The sequence below is a fragment of the Phocoena sinus genome, chromosome 8, assembly GCF_008692025.1.
Source record: "Phocoena sinus isolate mPhoSin1 chromosome 8, mPhoSin1.pri, whole genome shotgun sequence".
Taxonomy (NCBI): Eukaryota; Metazoa; Chordata; class Mammalia; order Artiodactyla; family Phocoenidae; genus Phocoena; species Phocoena sinus.
The window spans coordinates 33,702,453-33,721,543 of record NC_045770.1 but is presented as its reverse complement, the minus strand read 5'-3'; the positions used below and the strand labels follow the sequence as shown (position 1 = coordinate 33,721,543).

The 19,091-nt window shown below is 35.4% G+C and overlaps 1 protein-coding gene and 1 long non-coding RNA gene across 2 annotated transcripts in view; one reads left to right on the top strand and one right to left on the bottom strand.

The window, feature by feature from the left end:
- The window catches only part of CNTN5 (contactin 5), a 1,462,970-nt gene that overhangs the window by 1,319,080 nt on the left and 124,799 nt on the right, over positions 1 to 19,091 (top strand). Inside the window, exon 16 of the mRNA XM_032640142.1 lies at positions 6,338 to 6,458. Coding sequence (XP_032496033.1) covers positions 6,338 to 6,458 — 121 coding nt within the window. The remainder of the gene's footprint in view (positions 1 to 6,337; positions 6,459 to 19,091) is intronic.
- LOC116757819 lies at positions 138 to 10,052 on the bottom strand. Its single transcript, XR_004351093.1, has 3 exons — positions 10,042 to 10,052; positions 6,628 to 6,630; positions 138 to 220 (listed from the first exon to the last, which is right to left on the bottom strand). It is a non-coding gene; the product is annotated as an uncharacterized LOC116757819 (long non-coding RNA).

The following is a 19,091-nucleotide window of genomic DNA, read 5'->3' as shown; positions in this document are numbered from 1 at the left end:
GGCCCATGTACCGTGAAAAAATATATATATATTTTCATTATTTTTTGTGTTTGTTTTTTATGTATTATTTTTGTGAAAAGTATTATAAACCTATTACAGTACAGTACTACGTGGCCAGTTGTGTTAGTTGGGTACTCAGGCTAACTTTGTTGAACTTACGAGGAAATCGGACTAACGAATGTACTCTCGAAATGGAACTCATTTGTACATAGGGGACTTACTGTATATGAATCTGAGGGGACACAAATATTCCATCTATAATGTAGTCCTTTTGCCTTGGCCTTTTATGTTAATCTTAGATAAAGGAATACCCATTTACCTTGCCACTAGGGAAAAGAGAGTCAATGTACATATGACCAGTTAAGAGACATCTCTCAAGAATCAGGGTACAAACATGCCACATAAGCCTGGTATCCACTGACAAGTTAAATATCACACCCTCTAATCCTGTATGCCAACTTGGGAAAAGAGGAACACTAGTGTGATATACACAGGATTTTTTCATCCACTCAATATTCTTCATATATTCATATATTCAATATCATCATCTATAAAATGTAATTCATTGTACTAAAATTTAATTGTGATTTCTTGCTTTGAGTTGCTTCATAATTCCTAATCTTCGTTTTAACCAAGGTAGCGGACTGATCCCATAAATTTGTGACTTTGTGTTTATAATACTAAATGATCCAGTTTGGATACCTAGCCATCCTGAGTTCATCAATGAGTCATCAACTAGTTTTTCCTCTTTAATCTATGTCCCTAAGAAAAACTCTTTCTGCATTTGTCTTAGTATTTAACAATACATGCTTAGAATACGTGCTTGAAGTAAATACCAAGGTCCCAGTAATGGCATGGTGGAGCCATTTTTACCTACTTTTAATCTTCAATGCATTGTTGGATGCATTTAATATTTCATCATAATAGACATAAATGTCTGTCAAATAGCATTTTGTCTAGTATTTTTGTCACTGGAAGAAACTAAAATTTCTATTTCAGATAATATATCCAATTATTTAAGCATGTGAGTTAATAACAGCAACTTTCTTAAAAAATATATTAAAACCCAGGTCATCATGAATATAAATCCCATTATATAAAGGTCTAAGGGGCTTCCCTGGTGGCGCAGTGGTTGAGAGTCCGCCTGCCGATGCAGGGGATACCGGTTCGTGCCCCGGTCCGGGAGGATCCCGCATGCCACGGAGTGGCTGGGCCCGTGAACCATGGCCGCTGGGCCTGCGCGTCCAGAGCCTGTGCTCCGCAATGGGAGAGGCCACAACAGTGAGAGGCCCGCATACCGCAAAAAAAAAAAAAAAAAAAAAAAAAAGGTCTAAGAAAAACACAAGTGTAAAAGGAAGAATAATGTATATGTGTATTATTTTCTTATCATGTTAGGCTATTTTAAGCAAATTATTTTCTGGGAAAAAGAAATATTATTAGCAGGAAATTATTTTAGTTATCCAAGATTTTATGTCAATAACATTAATCATATCTAATAATCCATGTCTCATAGCTAATACCCAGTTTTTTTTTATGTTAGAAGGTATTTTTTTAAATTGCATCTCATAGAATTTACATGCTGTACTACTTTGCTTTATAGAGAGGAAGGGTTTATGTGTCTCTTTGGTGGGGACTGGGGATGCTGGAAGTGCCCTATGTGAGCCCATTGAGAAAGTTATGTAAACCCTAAATAAGGACACAAAAACTACTATACCTAGAAGGTTTCTGAGTAAGCCATTCAACATGAATTCACTTTTTATGAGAACAGTCAAGTTATCTTTTTGTTTAGACAATTAATTCCCCAAACCTTCTCAGAGTGTTTACTATGTGTACAGCATTCTGCTAATCCTGCTGAAAAAATGCTTTACAAGTACTTTACCTTTCTGAAGCATTTCCTAAGAGTTCATGTATGAACATTGTTTCATTCATTTTCCCTCAATACTCAGGAGAGAGACAGAGTAGCTATTATTATTCCAGTAAAGTGCCTTGCCCAGAGTCTCAGGGCTAGGAAGGTACTGAACTAAGTCTAGAATTCAGGTCTTCTTATTCTGAGTGCAGTAGTATTCCATGAGAGGGGGGATAACACACATCTAAAATAAAGCTAGGCACTTACCAGAAAACTTACTATAGCTATGGAAAACATTGATATCCAGTTTGTTGAAGGAGTGAATACCAATTAAGGAAATATTCCTCTTGGCTAAGAATGCAATTATAGTGCCCTTTAACAGATAACATTTATCAAACATTTACTATGTGCCAGACACACTGCCATGGGCTTTACTTGCATTATCACATTGAAGCTGTGAGAGAATCTCTGAGCAATAGAATAATTTTCCCAAGTTCAAAATTTAATAAGTGGCAGAGCAGGGGTTCACACAATTCTGTGTCATACCAAAACCTGTATATACTCTTTCAGCACTTTTTTCTGCTCTCTTCCTCCATAGTCTTTCCTATTTCCCTTCCTTATTTCTTTAAGAGAAAAAAGAGGGAGAGGAGGAGGTACTGTCAGGCATGAAGAAGGAAGGGAGGAAGCCATCCATGCATTCATTAGCTCACCCAACGACAATCGGCTGCCCTAGTGCCCAGCTCAGCTCTGGGAATGCCCTTAGGCGTGACTTCCAAGAATGTCAAGTGCTAGTTCAGAGACATGAGCAGAGTGCTAATGAAGCAAAACTAAACAGTGGCAGAACTAATGAAGAAAGGCTTAACCAAGGAGGAGGCATTTGAGCTGTGTCTAAAAGTATCTTTCCAGGCAAAGAAGGGAGAATGAGCATCTGTAACAGAACAGGCAGAATTATGGGAAGAATTCCGGTGTAGGAAGAAATGTGAGGTTAATGTCATAGAAGCACAGAATTCAGCATAGGAGGTGGAATCATGCTCTGAGTAGACCTCTGCTGAAACAAGGAAATTGGACTTTATCCTCAAGGCAGCAAAAGTTAACAGGCACTTTGAACAGCAAAGTTAAATATGCTTCCATTTTTAGGAAGTCTTAACTGGCAGTCTTATGTTGGATGAGCAGGACCCTTAGTCCAAGTGAAAGCCAATAAAGAACTGGACTTGAGTGGAAGGATGACATTTCCTCTATTATTTCTGAGTCATAAATAAAAGTTACAGTAATCTAGCAACTGCTCTAATGAGCGTATGTGACCAAGAAATGTAAATGACTTAGCAGTGTTGCCAATCCCACAGAGAGTGAACAGACAGCCTCTTTATTAAAGAGCCTTCATTTATTCATCCATTCAACAGATAGTTATTGAGCTCCCACTATGTGGCATGCAGTATGCTAGATGCACAACACTTGGAGTGTTGTGTTAAGCACTGGTTGTGGGAAAGTTCTTTTGAAGCAACACATAACACAATTTATTCATAAAGCCAAAGAAAGCAGCAAAGAAAAGGCAGTGTCAAACAAGTGTCAAAGAAAACAAGAAAAGAGAGAATAACTCCCAAGAGAGAAAAAGTGAAAATGAGGTTTAAGCTTAAGAAAGCAAACATCTGCTGTAAGTAACCATTTCATTAAAACTGCACTAAATTGTGGAAGTTCTCTCTCAGGAACTGCACACTGTGGGCTGAGATTAAGTGTAATGGGCTCCTACGTGAATTCTTCTCATTACTTCTCTAGAAAGATGAGTAAATCTCCTGAAAGGGTAATTTAGGTTTAGTGTTCACAATTCATTCATTTTACTTTTAATCTTCCCTGTTTAGAATTGTAAAAATATAATGCAGATATAATCCAAAAGAGGAGGAATGGGCCCCAAATGAGACAATTTCAACTCCTCCAATAGTCTTGTCATTAATAGATATACAATAGACTGTAGGCTTTTATTCCTGATGATGGTGATGGAGCTTCAGCCAGTTTCTAGAGCATTGCATGCTGTTAATTGCAGGAACCAAGGAAAGGACAACATAGAAAAGATAATCTATGTTTTACCCTTCTGAATCCCTTGGACATTTATGTGATTTTCAATGAAGTCTCTTCTTAATCCCATTAAGTTTTCTTTCACTACAATTCAACGAAAAGGACAAAAGTTTTAAGACTTTTGTCCAGGAAGAAAAGAAGTCAATTATTTGGGAAGAAAAAGATCTGGAAAAAAAGGCAATCAATTATTTAATCACGAGAATGTGATTTTATGAGATAATTTTGTCAAAAACGTGAGCCTGAAAAATGACTTATAATCATTACTTTTTCTGTTGTTAAACTACCACCAATCAGTTTGTAAAACTGGAAAACAAGCAAGTAAAAAAACAACAAAACAAACAAAAAACTCCAGTAACTAAGACTACAGTCTTTCAGGAGTGTTACTTCTGGAAATAGTAAAGTCCTCTCTGATTTTCTGGGCATCTCCTTGGCTTTTTCATTAAACATAGGCCCTATTCTAGGCCCATGGTGTGCACATTGATTCTTGATTAATTTAACAGAGTACCCTACTAGGAGAGCATCTTAGAAATCCATGGGTAAAAGGAGATCTTCACATCTAAGATGGATCCATACTATATAAATTGGTAAATATATTTAAGCTCATTTAGACAGTATTATATTACGTAGATTTGAAACTGAGCCATGGCTTACGATGTTTACAGTTTGCTTTTGTTTCCCAAAGTGAAATCAAAGGTTTTTTTTAAGGTTAATTTCCTTTTCAGGTTTGAAAGAAGTGATCACTTAGTCTAGTACAGATGAGAAAATGAAATTTGAGTAACAATTTTATCTAAGGAAATTAGCAGTGGAGGATATTCATTGGACAAATATCACATTCCTTGAAATTATTGTTATAACATTGTAATGCATTCTCACCAAGAAGCATTCCCTTGTAAATGACTGAACTAGACCATATCTTAACAATTATTTCATGAGAGAAAACGTCAACACCCTTAGAACACCTTAATGGGAAGGAAAAATAACAAACAACCCAGAAATGAAATACCAGAAAGAAATGGCTAAAACATAGTATACAGTTAATTGATTCATTTAAAGAAACACACATCATTTGAGAGGTAGAAATTTCCAATGACTTCTCACCCTTTAACGAATGCTAAGAAAATGCTAAGAAAAAAAAAAAAGAATCCAACAGATTTCCAGAAATTCCTCTCATTTTCATGATTTTTATATAGTCCATTAGTTTATTTCAAAATAAAGGTGAACAACTAAAGTCTTAAATACTCATCAGGCCACTGCCCTATAAGGACAAATACATCATTTTTTAAGATAATTCACCCATTCCATCAACAAATTAAAGATCTCTAATCTGGGGTGCTTCTCCAATCTGGGGTGCTTCTCCATAGCTTGCATTAAGCATTCTTTCACGTGCCCAACTACCGTTGGAGAGGAGTGTTGAGTTCTTTGAAGATTTCATTTCATGCTGCATGCGTATACTCATTCCAGTGAATTGTTTTTGATTGCAACATGGAAACTGAAGAGCATATTGGAGTTTCACTATGTCATTCTCTGAAAAGAATACCTCATGTGTTGTAAATATCAGCTCTTCACACATTCATGAAAATGGAAATCTATCTTTCCCATTAAAGTAAATGAAAGACAAGATTAAGTAATGAAAGGTTGTACCAGTCATACTAAAGTGTAGGATCAGCACTGATCCCATGAACTGATACATCTAAAAGATAATCTCCCTGATACTTATTGATCTCCCTAACTGCAGTTGTTCTTCAACTGTGTTCTAATCATCGTGCTTCCAACAAGGATCAAATGTTTTGAGGTGCCTTTGTGCTCTGTAATTGCATTGATTAAGAGAGATTCAGGCTGACCCTACTCCTGATGGTGGTGGTTATGGAAGGAATAAATCTCTGTGAAGTGAAAACACATGGCTTTGGGACCAGCACTCTTGCATCTAAGCACTACTTCATTCTGTTGCCCACAGTGTACTTATGAAAGCAGCCATTCAATAAAGCCACACAAGATAATATTTTGACTACTGTTGCCTCATAATTAATTTCCATGTGTTGTTATTCCTTTCAATACTGCTTTCTTGTCACAAAAATTATCCTGTCTCTGAATAGCAAAGCAACAATTTTTGCTCACTGATTATTTTTCCTGTACTTTTAAAGATATGAATTTGTTTGTGCATACTTAAATATTTTTTTAAAATATTGTAGCTGCTAACTTATTATATTCAATGTTAAATGTTCGAACCCATTATTAGCAATTGTTGAAAGCATAGCTTCCATGTGTTCCTTAAATTAGGGCATGTTTGATTTCTGAATTGTTGTCGTATAAATTGTAAGAGCAAAAATGGGCCCTTTGACTGAATATGCAAAGTTCCCCTTAAGCCACCTTGAACTAGACAGATTTGCAACATTTTAAACTGGCACTTCATCCCTCTTTCAGCAAGCATCCTCTGCAGATTTAATGATCAGGAACATCCTTCTGATGCATGCTGGGAGATATGGCTGCAGGGTACAGACCACAGCAGACAGTGTGTCAGATGAGGCAGAACTTCTTGTTAGGGGTGAGTATGCTAATAGTGCAGTCTGAAGACATGATCACCATAAATTATCATACAAAGGAATTTAAATGCATGGACTTTGAGCACATCAGTACAGTGCCTTTTACTTTCGATTTTACAATATATGTCATTTTTGCTTAACCTTTTGCCTTTGCAAAGATTACATGGAAACTTGCTCCTTAGAAACAGACAAAACCTACAGAGCCAACTTCAGGTCCAAGACACCTTTAGTACTAAGTGGTTACTAGGTGTTTACCCAACTTAATGCCAAACAGAAATTTTCAACAGTTGAGTCACAAAGACACTTTGACACTACAGAGACAACATTTTTTTTCTATGTATGTGTTTTTCAAATGCAAAGCTAGTGGAACCCCCAGGCACTTTTTATCCTCCATGAACTTCTAAATTCTACTTCCTGAAACAGGAAAACTGTGTGCCTAATATGGTAGCATTTGCGACTGTTAACAGGGATTTTTTAAAAGTCTGGAAATGTCAACACAATCTTTCTGTGCAGAAATGACGGTTAAGTGGTTTCCAACCATGAACCAGGCTGCCAGATTCTGCAACCCTATAAAGCTACATCTTATTTGAATTAAGTAAATGACTACAGCACTAATTTCTTTTAGCACATTATTCCCCAGTATGGGAAATGCAGCTCTTAGCATGTAATATTTTCCCTTTTTTTCTTTTTCTTTCTTTCTTTCTTTCTTTCTTTCTTTCTTCCTTTCTTTCTTTCTTTCTTTCTTTCTTTCTTCTTTCCTTCTCCCTTCCTTCCTTACTTCCTTTCTTTATTTCTCTTCTTCCTTTCTTTCTGCTCTCTTTCCCTTTTCTTTTTTCCTTCTTTCTTTCTTTCCTTTTAGCATTTTTATGGAGCAACAATATACCTGCAGAAAAAATTTAAAATCATAGGTGTACAGGTATACAACTCAAAGAAAATCATCACAAAGTGATGAAATTACTTTACACCATTACACCATGAAATTACCATTTAAGAGAACTAGAACATTACCAGAATCTCACGTCTCCCTTTTCAATCTTAATCACATTTTGACTGGTGTGAATACTGCATGCTAAGACCCCTTGCATGACCTCTGCAAAGAAAAATTTCACAATCTATAGCAAAAACTTATATCTTAGATTAACTTGTCTTATCCACTTGGAATGTTTTCCAATCATAATTTTTTAAGAATTTGTTAATATTATAAAAATCTTGAGCAGGAAATATAAGGTCTATGCAAGCTTCATCATCTCTTTGTTTTAGTTGTATGTGTCATCCAAGGTTTATTGATTTTGGGTAGTACATCCACCACTGGTTCAAGTAAAATGTTGTTTTGAAACAAGTGTATATCTGAGTGAGTGACAGCTTGTTCATTTCTTTGTACATGATGGTTCTGTTCAGAAGGTTATTTGAACTCTTCTCCAAATTTATAACAAGAATGTGTACCTGTATTACTCTATTATAAAACATCAAGATTTTAAAGTGCTCATCCTCTCATGATATTTCATTTAGCTAAAAATTTTCCTTTATGCCTTTAAAAGTTATAAGGCTTATGGAACAGCAAACCCGACGCTGCAGTCAAATTTATAGAAAATTGCTTTCTTCTCTCACTACAGTTTGTTTTAGATTATGTGTATTTATTGTGTAGCACTTGTCTAGTAATTTAGAATGATGCTCCTAAAACTGGAGCTTTCTAAATGAATAACACAATTTAGAGGTTGATAACAAGAAACCAGGTATTTTTACAGGACCATGAGGGGCATATTTAAGTGGCAAAGTAACATTCTGCTTTGTAAATAAAATTAAATTCACCAAGGTTTAGAACATAATTCAGGCTTGGCTTTTTTGTGTTCTGCTCTTTTAGCCTTTGGATTTATGCCTAGGAGATGATAAAATGCAGAAATTTGGAATTATACTCAATGGCAATTTCAAACAGGTTGCTATTGTCTGAATATTCATGTAACATGCAGCTCAAGCTTTCCTTTGAAGTGAGTTGCTTCGTCACCAATTTTCTATTATATATTTGTATTATTTTTCTAAAATTAATAAAAATAGCTTGCCTCTTCTGCCTGGTTGGTTTTAGGCAGATTTAAAAACTGAACTAAAGGTTCTGGTTCTTCTTTTTATTTTTACAATTATTTTTTGTAAGTTAATGGTTCCTGATAATTTAAGGAACCTGGATGCTTGAATATTGCTGTTTCTAAGGTTGGCTTGTGAAATGAAATTCAAAATAGTTTTACCCTGCATTCTTCTTTCTCCCACTCCTCCATTCGTTGGTTTGTAAACCTGGGGCATTCTAATAGTACAGGCCACAGGACCAAAGCTGAGAGTTCTAGATGAAGTTTTTCTAATGATGGCTACAATTCCAGCAGCAGAATCCTTAAAGCACACTTACTCAAGTGTGTCATAAAAATGGGAGCAGTAAAGACAATTTCACCATACTTCTTATAGGGTACCTTCATTGGATTGCCTCAGCAGTTCACTTTGCTCAATCTTGAGAATGAGGAACATTCTTCGGTGGCAAGGAATATGTTTTTGTAACTCTGTAATTCTATTTCAGTGGAAATTTAGGGGACTAAAAATCTATATTCTCCTAGATCAGTCTAGGAGATCATCTCCTTTCCCATTAGAGATAGTCTATGAAATTCTTTTGGGCATCTCACAAAATCCTACAATTCTTCACCTGGCCCCGTAAGCACACTAAATTGGAGCTCAGGTGTGTTGTCTTAAGACCTCATCATTGCCTGTTTAGAATCTGAGAGTCCCTAACTAGTGATGTTTCCTGCTTTTCTTCCCACTCACTGCTTTAAAGCTATCTTTACCCCAAATGCTTGTTTCCACTTTTGCTTTATTTTGCTTGTTTCCACTTTTGCTTTATTTTGCTTGTGAATGCCAGTGCTATTATTCACATCTATCCCACCATTATTATCATCCTCCAAAAATTGAATTTTCCCATAAATAATCATCTGAAGCATAAAATTGCTTGCTCCAACATATTTAGTATTCAGTGAATCAGCCTCATAACATCACCATGCATAATTTGTAGAACCATAATAGAAGTAATGAATATGTTAAAATAAGTTATTTTGCTGGAATATAAAAAGAAATTAAAGCCACACCTGGACATCTGTGCACAATTTAAGTCACTTATTCAAGTGTGATATAGCAAAAAGAAAGAAAGTAAGTCTAGACAATGTTATAGGGAACTCTTTAAAGATGAATAAATCTGTATTATATTATCCAAGGTAAAGGAGATAGACCATTAAGAGATAACCTCACTGGGGGGGATACATAATTTGTAAAGAACTGATACTCCCAAGCAATATGAGAGGTAGGTGATCAAACACAACATAAAACACTCCAGAGAAAGGAGTGTTAGTTTTTTGTTATTTTATTTTATTTTACAAAACTGAATGTAAGAAATATGTTTCCCAAAGAGAATATAAGGGTAAGAAACTATCATCATTTAAAGAATAAAATGTGTTTAGCTAATCTAATTGGGAACCAGAGCCTGAGCTCTGTCTATTCTGCCTAGAGGCAAAGGAAACAATAAAAACTCCACTTCTTCATGCAAATTTTTATTCATACTACTCTGTTTATTAATGCAAAACTGGAGATCAAGAAACTCTTGGAATAGTCAAAGAAGAATCAATAATCTCTTGGTTCCTTCTGAACACACAACCTATATACCCTCCTTTCCCCAAGCTTGGACAACAAATTTTATTTCTTGAATTACAGTTTACAAGATGAATCTGATGTGTATTAAACTGAATTTGAGAAGAAAGAATCCACATCAGGACATACCTTGTTGAGAAAAATCTAACTGCTTTTACCTATTCATACCTCCTTCCACCCATCACTTCTGATTTAACCTGGAGTTCAAACTGTATTTCAGTCTTACTTGCTTTAAACTTTTCATCAGTTCAATTCTATTTATTCTTTCCAATAAATTTTTTCTTTGAATAATTTACCTTTAGTCTCTCCTGATCCACCTAGTCACTTTTTATTGCAAACCTGAAATTATTTTTTTATAAATTTATTTACTTTTTATTTATTTTATTTTTGGCTGCACTAGGTCTTTGTTGCTGCTTGCAGGCTTTGTCTAGTTGCGGAGAGCAGGGGCTACTCTTCTTTGCTGTGCGCTGGCTTCTCATCATGGTGGCTTCTTTTGTTGTGGAGCATGGGCTCTAGAGAGCAGGCTCGGTAGTTGTGACACGAGGGCTTACTTGCTCCTCGGCATGTGGGATATTCCTGGACCTGGGCTCGAACCCGTGTCCCCTGCATTGGCAGGCGGATTCTTAACCACTGCACCACCAGGGAAGCCCCACAAACCTGAAACTATTAAAAGTTTGACTGTTCTGTCAATTAAATAAGTCAACAGGTATTTGTTGATACTTTGCTATTCATTTATTCACTCACCCATTCATCCAGCACCTGCTCTGTATCAAGCCTTGAGCCAGGCAGTTGGAATAGAAAGATGAAGATGCCAAGGTCTCAGCCCTCTGTGTGGCTCTATGTCCACTTGTCCACTAGTATGAGAGGCATCTTTGGGAATGGGGTGAGAAACACCAAGGAAGAAAGCTCTCTAGATATCCTACATCCTTTAGGGGAAATAATGAAATAAAGACATAGGCATAGCTATAGCACTGGCTTCATAAATTGTTGGGCCCAGTGCCAAATGAAAATGCAGAGTCCTCCATTCAAAGCTTGATAAGAATTTCAAGGCAGTGACAGCAGAACATTAATCCAAGTATAGAGACCTTCTAAGGAAAGGACCTTATGTGACTACACAAGTAACACACCCATGAAGCCAGCCTGGCAGAGCTATTAAATTATATATAAATCTACAGGAAAAAAAGGACTTTAGCAAAGAGGAAGATCAGTTATAACAAAGTTGTCTTACTCTGCTTTCTCATCTATAAGATTAACATATTAAAGACTCCTCAGAGGCTTCGTCAGCTTTTTACACAAAAGATCATTTTTTATTATTCTGCCTCGAGAGTCACGTTTTGAAAGATTTTGTTTATCGTGTTGAAGTAATCATTAATTCATATTCCTATTTTAATTTTCACCAAAATTTTTTATCATGAGGTAGCCACTGTTAACAAAGTAGGTGATTTAACTCCAGCCAAGAGCAAAAGAGACTTTACATTTTAGCTAGTTGTGAACTGTTATCTGTTTTGTTTTGTTTTATTTTTCAAATGGTTGAAAAAAAAAACAAAAGAAACCAGTTACCATCGAATGGAAACCAATTTGGAACCTTTGATTAAATACTCTTCAAATTTTCTCCAAGCTATAATTTTCAGTGATTCTCACCAGTGAAAGAGGAAAATTTGAGAATTTTCTGCCTTTTGCCCTTGGAAAGATACAAGTACATACTATCACTTTTCCACATACAAAGGGAAACTCAAGTTCAGTGAAAATCTTGAACATATTCCTAATACATTTAGATTTGAGAATTGAGCAGTATTAATGTGCTCTATCTTTACATCTCTCAAAGCACTACCCTTATGAACCATTGATATAAATGTCTATCTTTAGCATCTGATCACTTCTGAAAATTTCAAGCTTTAAAATGCATGTGTTTAGCACAATTATCTTTTAGAAGATAGAGTTTGCACAGTTTTTCCTTTCCACCATTGATCTAATAAGAAATGACAGTCTTGGAGATTGCACAAGGCTTTGGTAGAGTAATGTCTTGGACTCAAAAGAGTCTCCAGTGAAAAAGAAAAAGAGCCATAAATCACAAAAATCAAAGCTGGGTTTGATGATATGCTGGTATTTGAGACTCAAAAGGGCAATAACAAATGTCTTCAGTGTAATTTTAATGTAATTAATATTAATAGTAAACAAATCTGCAATCATTTATGTTTTAGAGCAGAATTGAAATTATTCAGTTAATATATTTGCTTTTCCAATATTTAAAAAATCTTTAAAATAGAGTTATAAAATGTCCTTGCCTAGAAGAAAATCTAATCTCCTTCATGCAGTGTCTTATTGGAATATCCTACATCACTGTGGAAATTTTAGTTCACTACTATCACTAGTATTGGGTAAGACTTTTTAAATAACTTATACCAGTCTCTTGCTTTTCTAGCTTAGACATTTTCTACATTAACTAGTTTGATTGACACGTGTAACATTTTTTTTAGACACTGAATAGCAGTTTAGTTTCTTTTCTCTTGTATTTTTCATATGGTTGTTTTCTAATCTGTGGAACTCTTTACTAACTGACTAAAAAGTAACATTTTTCGTCGTCATTTGGATTTTCTGCAGCACATTTAGTTTGGTTCACTGAAGTGGTAGTTGACTTAAGTGACTTGACTCAAATGACTAAATGATTGAAACAGTTATATATAAAATGCACAAATGAATTGTCATTGCATACAGACAACCAATTGATGGAGACTACATTTCTTGTATTTAACCACTCAATGAATATTGAGTGCCTACTGGAAGCCAAGTTCTCTTTTAGATACTGATATTTCCATCAATTGACTTAGACTTTCTGGGGAGCATTTTGCTATTTTGAAACAAGTACACTGATTTCACTTTTCCATTTTAAGAAAAATCTAATCAACTGGATTTTACATCATATATATTTTTGCATCACAAATCATATGTACATTTCACTATGTATTTTGTTCAACAGACATAACCTGTTTTTCTTACATATCCATCCTAATATAAAAATGACATTTAGTATTACATCACATTTATGTAAACTTGTTGAAATAAGTTCTTGGTGTGTGGAGTTATGTCTTAAATGCTGATTTCATTCATTGTTTAGTTAGTACCTACTATATGTCAGGACAGTTCTAGTGTGCAAGAGGGAGAAGTGGTGAGATAGGATTGGGTATAAGTGCTCTCTGATGCCCTGGGAAAGAACATAACTTTTATGCCACAGGTTATGGATATCCATCAAAGGGCCAAAGCAGGAAAGGCACATGATTTGATATGCACTTTAAGAGGATCATTCTGACAAATGTAGAAGATGTTTTAGATGAGCGTGAGACGAAATGGGAGATCACAGCAAAAATTCTGACAAGAAACAAGAAGCGTATGAAAAAAGGCAATGGTAATTGAGATGGAAAGGAAAGCACATGTTCAAAAGATAGGAGGGAGACAGAAGCTACAGATCTTTGCAGCTCACTGGCTATGGAAAATGAGAAACAGGAGGCAAGAATGAATGCCAGTGGTTATGCTTAACTGAGTGGTCACTGGGAGGGAAGTCACATTCTGGTTAGACCAAGACAGTTCCAAGTTAAACTTGGAGTGCCAGCGTAATTATTAATGAAGTCCCTTCTCTCAAAACTGTCCTGGTTTAGTTGATATATTATGTGGCCATCCTAATGAAGAATGATCATGCTTTTCATGTAATCTGGAAGATAAGTAAATAAGTGAATTGGGGGTAAACAAGAGCATTTAAAATAAGGCTCTCCAGAGAGTAATACCCAGTAAGCAAATAGATTTGTGGCTATGGAGCTCAAGAGAGAAAATGCATGAGTTGAGATGTAGATTTGAGCATGATCAGATGAAAATGAAAATTGCAGAGACAGCATGTGAAGAGGAAGAAGCTCAGGATAGAAGCTTCAGAAACACTTCTGTTGAAGACAAGGAGGAAGCTACAAGGAAGATTGGGAAGTAGCTGACAGATACAGAGCAACTAAGAGGAAAGTCAAAGAAACCAAGTCTTAGGGACAAGAAAAGGGAATTTCAGGAAGGAGAAAATAGGCAAGAGTGTCAAATGCAAGTAAATAGAGAACAAATAGATACCATTGGTTTGAGCAATTTAAAATACATTGATGACTTTGGCAAGGGCAAATTCAATGGAATGATGGGTGTAATAACCAAATCACAGTAGGTGGAGAGAGGCAAGTGATAATACATGAAATGTGGTGTAGTATCTTAAGGAAAGCATGGGCTTTGAAGTCAGACAGATTGTTTCACATCCACACAAGGCCTTACTAGTTGTGTGACTTTGGGCAGGTTGCTTAACTTTAACCCTTGCTCACCCTTCACTTATTCATTCAATACTTATTCATCAAACATTTATAGAGCACATATTATGTGGCAGGCACTGTGTTAAGAACCAGTTAACCATGAGCAACTGATGTCTCCAACATGAAGGAACACCTTACAGTATAATACAAGGAGTACTATTACAGATATATAAACAGCACATTTTGCTTTCTGATCATAAGCTCCATTAATAATAATAAAAACAGCTAACATTTGTTAACTTTTTCCTATATACCAGGAACTGTGCTAAAAGCTCTCTATGAATTATTTCACTCAGTACATTTAGCATGTCCTATAAAAACAATATAAGAGGGATACTATTTTTAGTTCCAATATGCAGATAAGAAAACTAAGGATCAGAGAGGTTTGGGACTTGTCAAATTTCACCTTAATAAGTGGAAGAATAGTGAGCAGAGTCCAGGGAGACTGACTTCAAAGCAAGCATTTTAAATTACTACACTGCCTTCCACCAACAATTGCCAAATTGTTTCAGTGTTATTAATCACTGTATTCCCTGGTCATACTTAGTTCCTGACACATTATAGGTCTTGAAAAGTATTAATAAATATTTGTAGAAGGAAGTTAGGAAGAGGTGAAGGGGAAGGGCAGGGCAGGGAAGAGAGGAAAGAAGGGAGGAAAAGAAGAAAGAAGGTTGGAAAGGAAGAAGGAGGGAAGGAAGAAAGGAAGGAAGGAAGGAAAAGGAAGGAAGGAAGGAGAAAGAAATAAGGAAAGAGAGAAAGACAAAAAGAAAAGAGTCCTGTGAGAAATAAGGGAATGAAGTAAGAAGCTCTGCCTAGAAGTCACAGAATTTTTATCAAGGATGTGATATATGGGCAGGATTAAAGGACATGTAATTATTTGCTAAGCCAAAAAGAGAACAGAAGTTACTCTATATCAGCTTGGGAACACAGTACATTTTCATTCTCATCTGCCTCTAAGGATAGGCCTCACATTCTCTAATCCTCTAAAGTACCTAATCTTGGACCACATGACCAGAAGACTCAGCATCATTGATCACCCCTATCTTATACCTTGGCCTAAATGACCTCTAACCCTACTGACAAGTATGAACTTCTTCTGACCCCTATGTCTTGCCAATCATATAAAATATCAAAACTCTAATAACTATTATCTCAGGACATCTTGTGGGGCTTCTTATTCAAACACTCTAGGTTTTGATAGAAAAAAATCACTTCTGGAAAAAAATACCTTCAGGAATATTAAGCATCAATAAATAATAGACCTCTTTCTGCATGATCTGTCCTCATTCTCTTATTTTAAACTTTCTTCCAATTGCTCCAATTATGAGGGAAGGAAAAAACTACCAGTTGCTTTAAAAAGTAACTAGCTTTCCATACAATTGCTGCTGCTATTCTTTCAAAGCTTTGATATTCACTGTTTCTCATCTACTTATGGGTGAATTGTGCCAAGAGTCATGAAAACAAAACAACACAAAATTTTAAAAAATGGTTTTTGATTTTCAAAAATGTGTCCTTAAAGTCACCAATATTGCTTAGGTAAAATATTGGAAGTACATTTTATCTGTCTGTTCATTTGCTTGTTTGGAAATATCATCTTACTTACTTTTTATATACTTCATATAGACACAGCCTAAACCCACCACCAGTCCTTTCTAAAACCTGACCTTTTTATTTTCCTGAATATATTGTTTTCTGTGACTGTTACCTATATTGTTTTAGCATGTCTTAAGAGTATTGGGTAGTAATTTGCTTTCATGTGAATCCCTGAATACATAGTTCTGTAGGGTATATACATACTACTTGGCCCTTTTTTTTTAACATCTTTATTTGAGTATAATTTCTTTACAATGGTGTGTTAGTTTTTGCTTTATAACAGAGAAAATCATTTATACATATACGTATATCCCCATATCTCCTCCCTCTTGCGTCTCCCTCCCATCCTCCCTATCCTACCCTTCTAGGTGGTCACAAAGCACGAAGCTGATCTCCCTGTGCTATGCAGCTGCTTCCCACTAGCTATCTATTTTACATTTGGTAGTGTATATATGTCCATGCCACTCTCTCACTTCGTCCCAGATTACCCTTCCCCCTCCCTGTGTCCTCAAGTCAGTTCTCTACATCTGCATCTTTACTCCTGTCCTGCATGGCCCTTTTTTGATAACCCAAATGTGGAACCCAAGTTCCAAGCAAAAGTTCTGCCAAATATCAACCCAATGACTGGTCACATCTCCAAGGAAGACAATAGAAAATTGGTGAGTTCACTTTAGTTTCTATCCCAAAATCTTGTTTTATTTCCACCTATATCAACACTCAATTCTTAACTATTTTCTTGATTTTATGTAACACAATACAACATGTAGCCTGGACTCTGAATGATTCTTCATTAATCAACACAAAATCCATGCAGATTGAACAGAGGACTAACATCGATTGTAAGAAACTTTTACTGCATATTGGATTTTGTCCTCCCAAACACCTGGCAAGGTAATGGCTCCATTTCACTACTCCTTAATTTGGAATTACAAAGGCAATTAGCTCTGTAATGAGTTAGAGCAAGTGAAGTGAAAGAGTAGGGAAAAAACTGAACACCAGATGATGTCTGTTAATGCTAAGAAAAAAAAAGTCACTTGTTCTTGGTAAACATCTTTCAAATACATGTCTCTCTTTTGTATTTTTTAAAACTAAGGTGTGTAAAACATGTTGCTTAATATGTATGGAGAAAATCTAATTTGATATATTATGTGTAAAATTGGCAGTCATGAGCACATGGGTCTCTAAGTTATTGACTGAGTATATCAGTAAATTTTGCCTTCAGAAATTTGCGCATCATTTGTACCTAAAAACTGAGAAGGAAAGGAAAAAAAAAAAAAAAACAGTTCCTACTTTTATAAAAAAACAGTTAAAATAGAGAACTAAAACATTAAAATAGAGAATTACTTCTGCAAGAGTCAACGTGGGCAAGTATTGAAAAGCTGAGATATAAAAGTGACAGCTGCAAGGTTAATTATTGCTGTGAGAAAATAAAACTGCATACATTCAAAATGTGCAAAAAGTAGTGGGGAAAGATCTGCTCTACTTGTGCTGCATTTGGAAAAGCAAGATCTTGGGGCAACTAGTACACTCAGCACTGGACTAGTTTATAGCTGATGCTCAGTAAATGTTAGCTGAATCTCAATAGTCCAATTTAAAAATGACTCAAGTTGTTTACAGTGGCTGTGATAGAAGCCAGGTTACCCAGCCCATACAACATAGCATCATAAAAATGACCCAGGCCAGGATCTGAATCTCACTCTGACACTAGCAGGATGACCATAGCAAGTCATTTTACCTCTTTTGGACTCTTCAATTGTGAAATGGGGATATAATACCTAATTTGCAGATTTAATAGGAAAATGAAATGAGATTTCAAATGGTAGAATGCTTCTCAGTAAAAGCTAGTTATTGTTGTTGATATTCTTAACTAGAAGAATTTCTGTTTCCCTAATCATTAAGATTAAGAAAATGAATCATTGTTCTTCATGGTTCCTATAAGCAAGAGAATGGCCCACATTTATCCAACAGGCAATCCTATCTGATTATCCATTATTATGGATAATGAATTATTATTCATTATCCACTGAAATGTTCATCTTGTTCAATTATAATCTGATAATACATTCTAAAGGGGAGTAGGAGCATTTTGGCTGCCTCTCCTTCCTCAGGGTCAAATCAGCGTGTTGATAAGCTTGGCATAATTGCTTTCCCTGCAGGTTTACTGTCATTAGTATAAACTGTGAAATACCACTAGGACCATCTCAGTATATTCAGTTAACTGAGTCAATGAAACCTTGCCTCACTTTCCAGAAGTGTGTTGCTTACATTAATGTGTACTTATTTACATTGAAGATTCTGTTTTGAGAGCCTCCATCCTTGAACAACCTACAATAGCTATCTCAGTGTACAAGAGAATTTCCCATACGTGAAATAAATACTGAAGGGCTTGAAGTATGGTTACACAAAGTCACCAAGAGGATAAGACTGAGTAAAAAAAAATTCAAATACACAAATTATATTTCATTCTAGAAAAAATGAGTAGATGAGGCTACAATAGAGACGTCATAATCCTAAGAGTACTGCTTTCCTATCAGTGACAATCATCACTATCTGCCTATTTAAATGTCACCAGCTTGATAACACATGAAATGAGCCCCAAATATATGTTATAAAATTGATTTAAATCACTGTGTTCAATATTTTTAAAACATAAATATGCATTCAATGAATGCTTACATGAGACTTTGCCATGCCTTTAGTTTAGTTGACAATGAAGTAATGCAAAACTTAAAATAAAGAGTAGAAAGCCTTTATAAACACCACAAAGGACACTAAAAGACTTGGAAGTATTTGTGAAATAAATACATAGATTTTTTAAAAAATTGAATACAAATGGTATGAGTGTTTTTCAAGTTCCTCTGGAATTACGTCTTAGATTTTAAAACATTCTAGGTCAAAAGTACAAAATTTCAGACAAAGGGATTTTTTCCTAAATCACATAAGTTAATCATCTATACCAAACTGTCAGCTTTCTCATTTGTCAGCATTCTGATTTGGTTAATGTTAGTGTATATTAATCACAGAAAAGTATGGCATAAAACA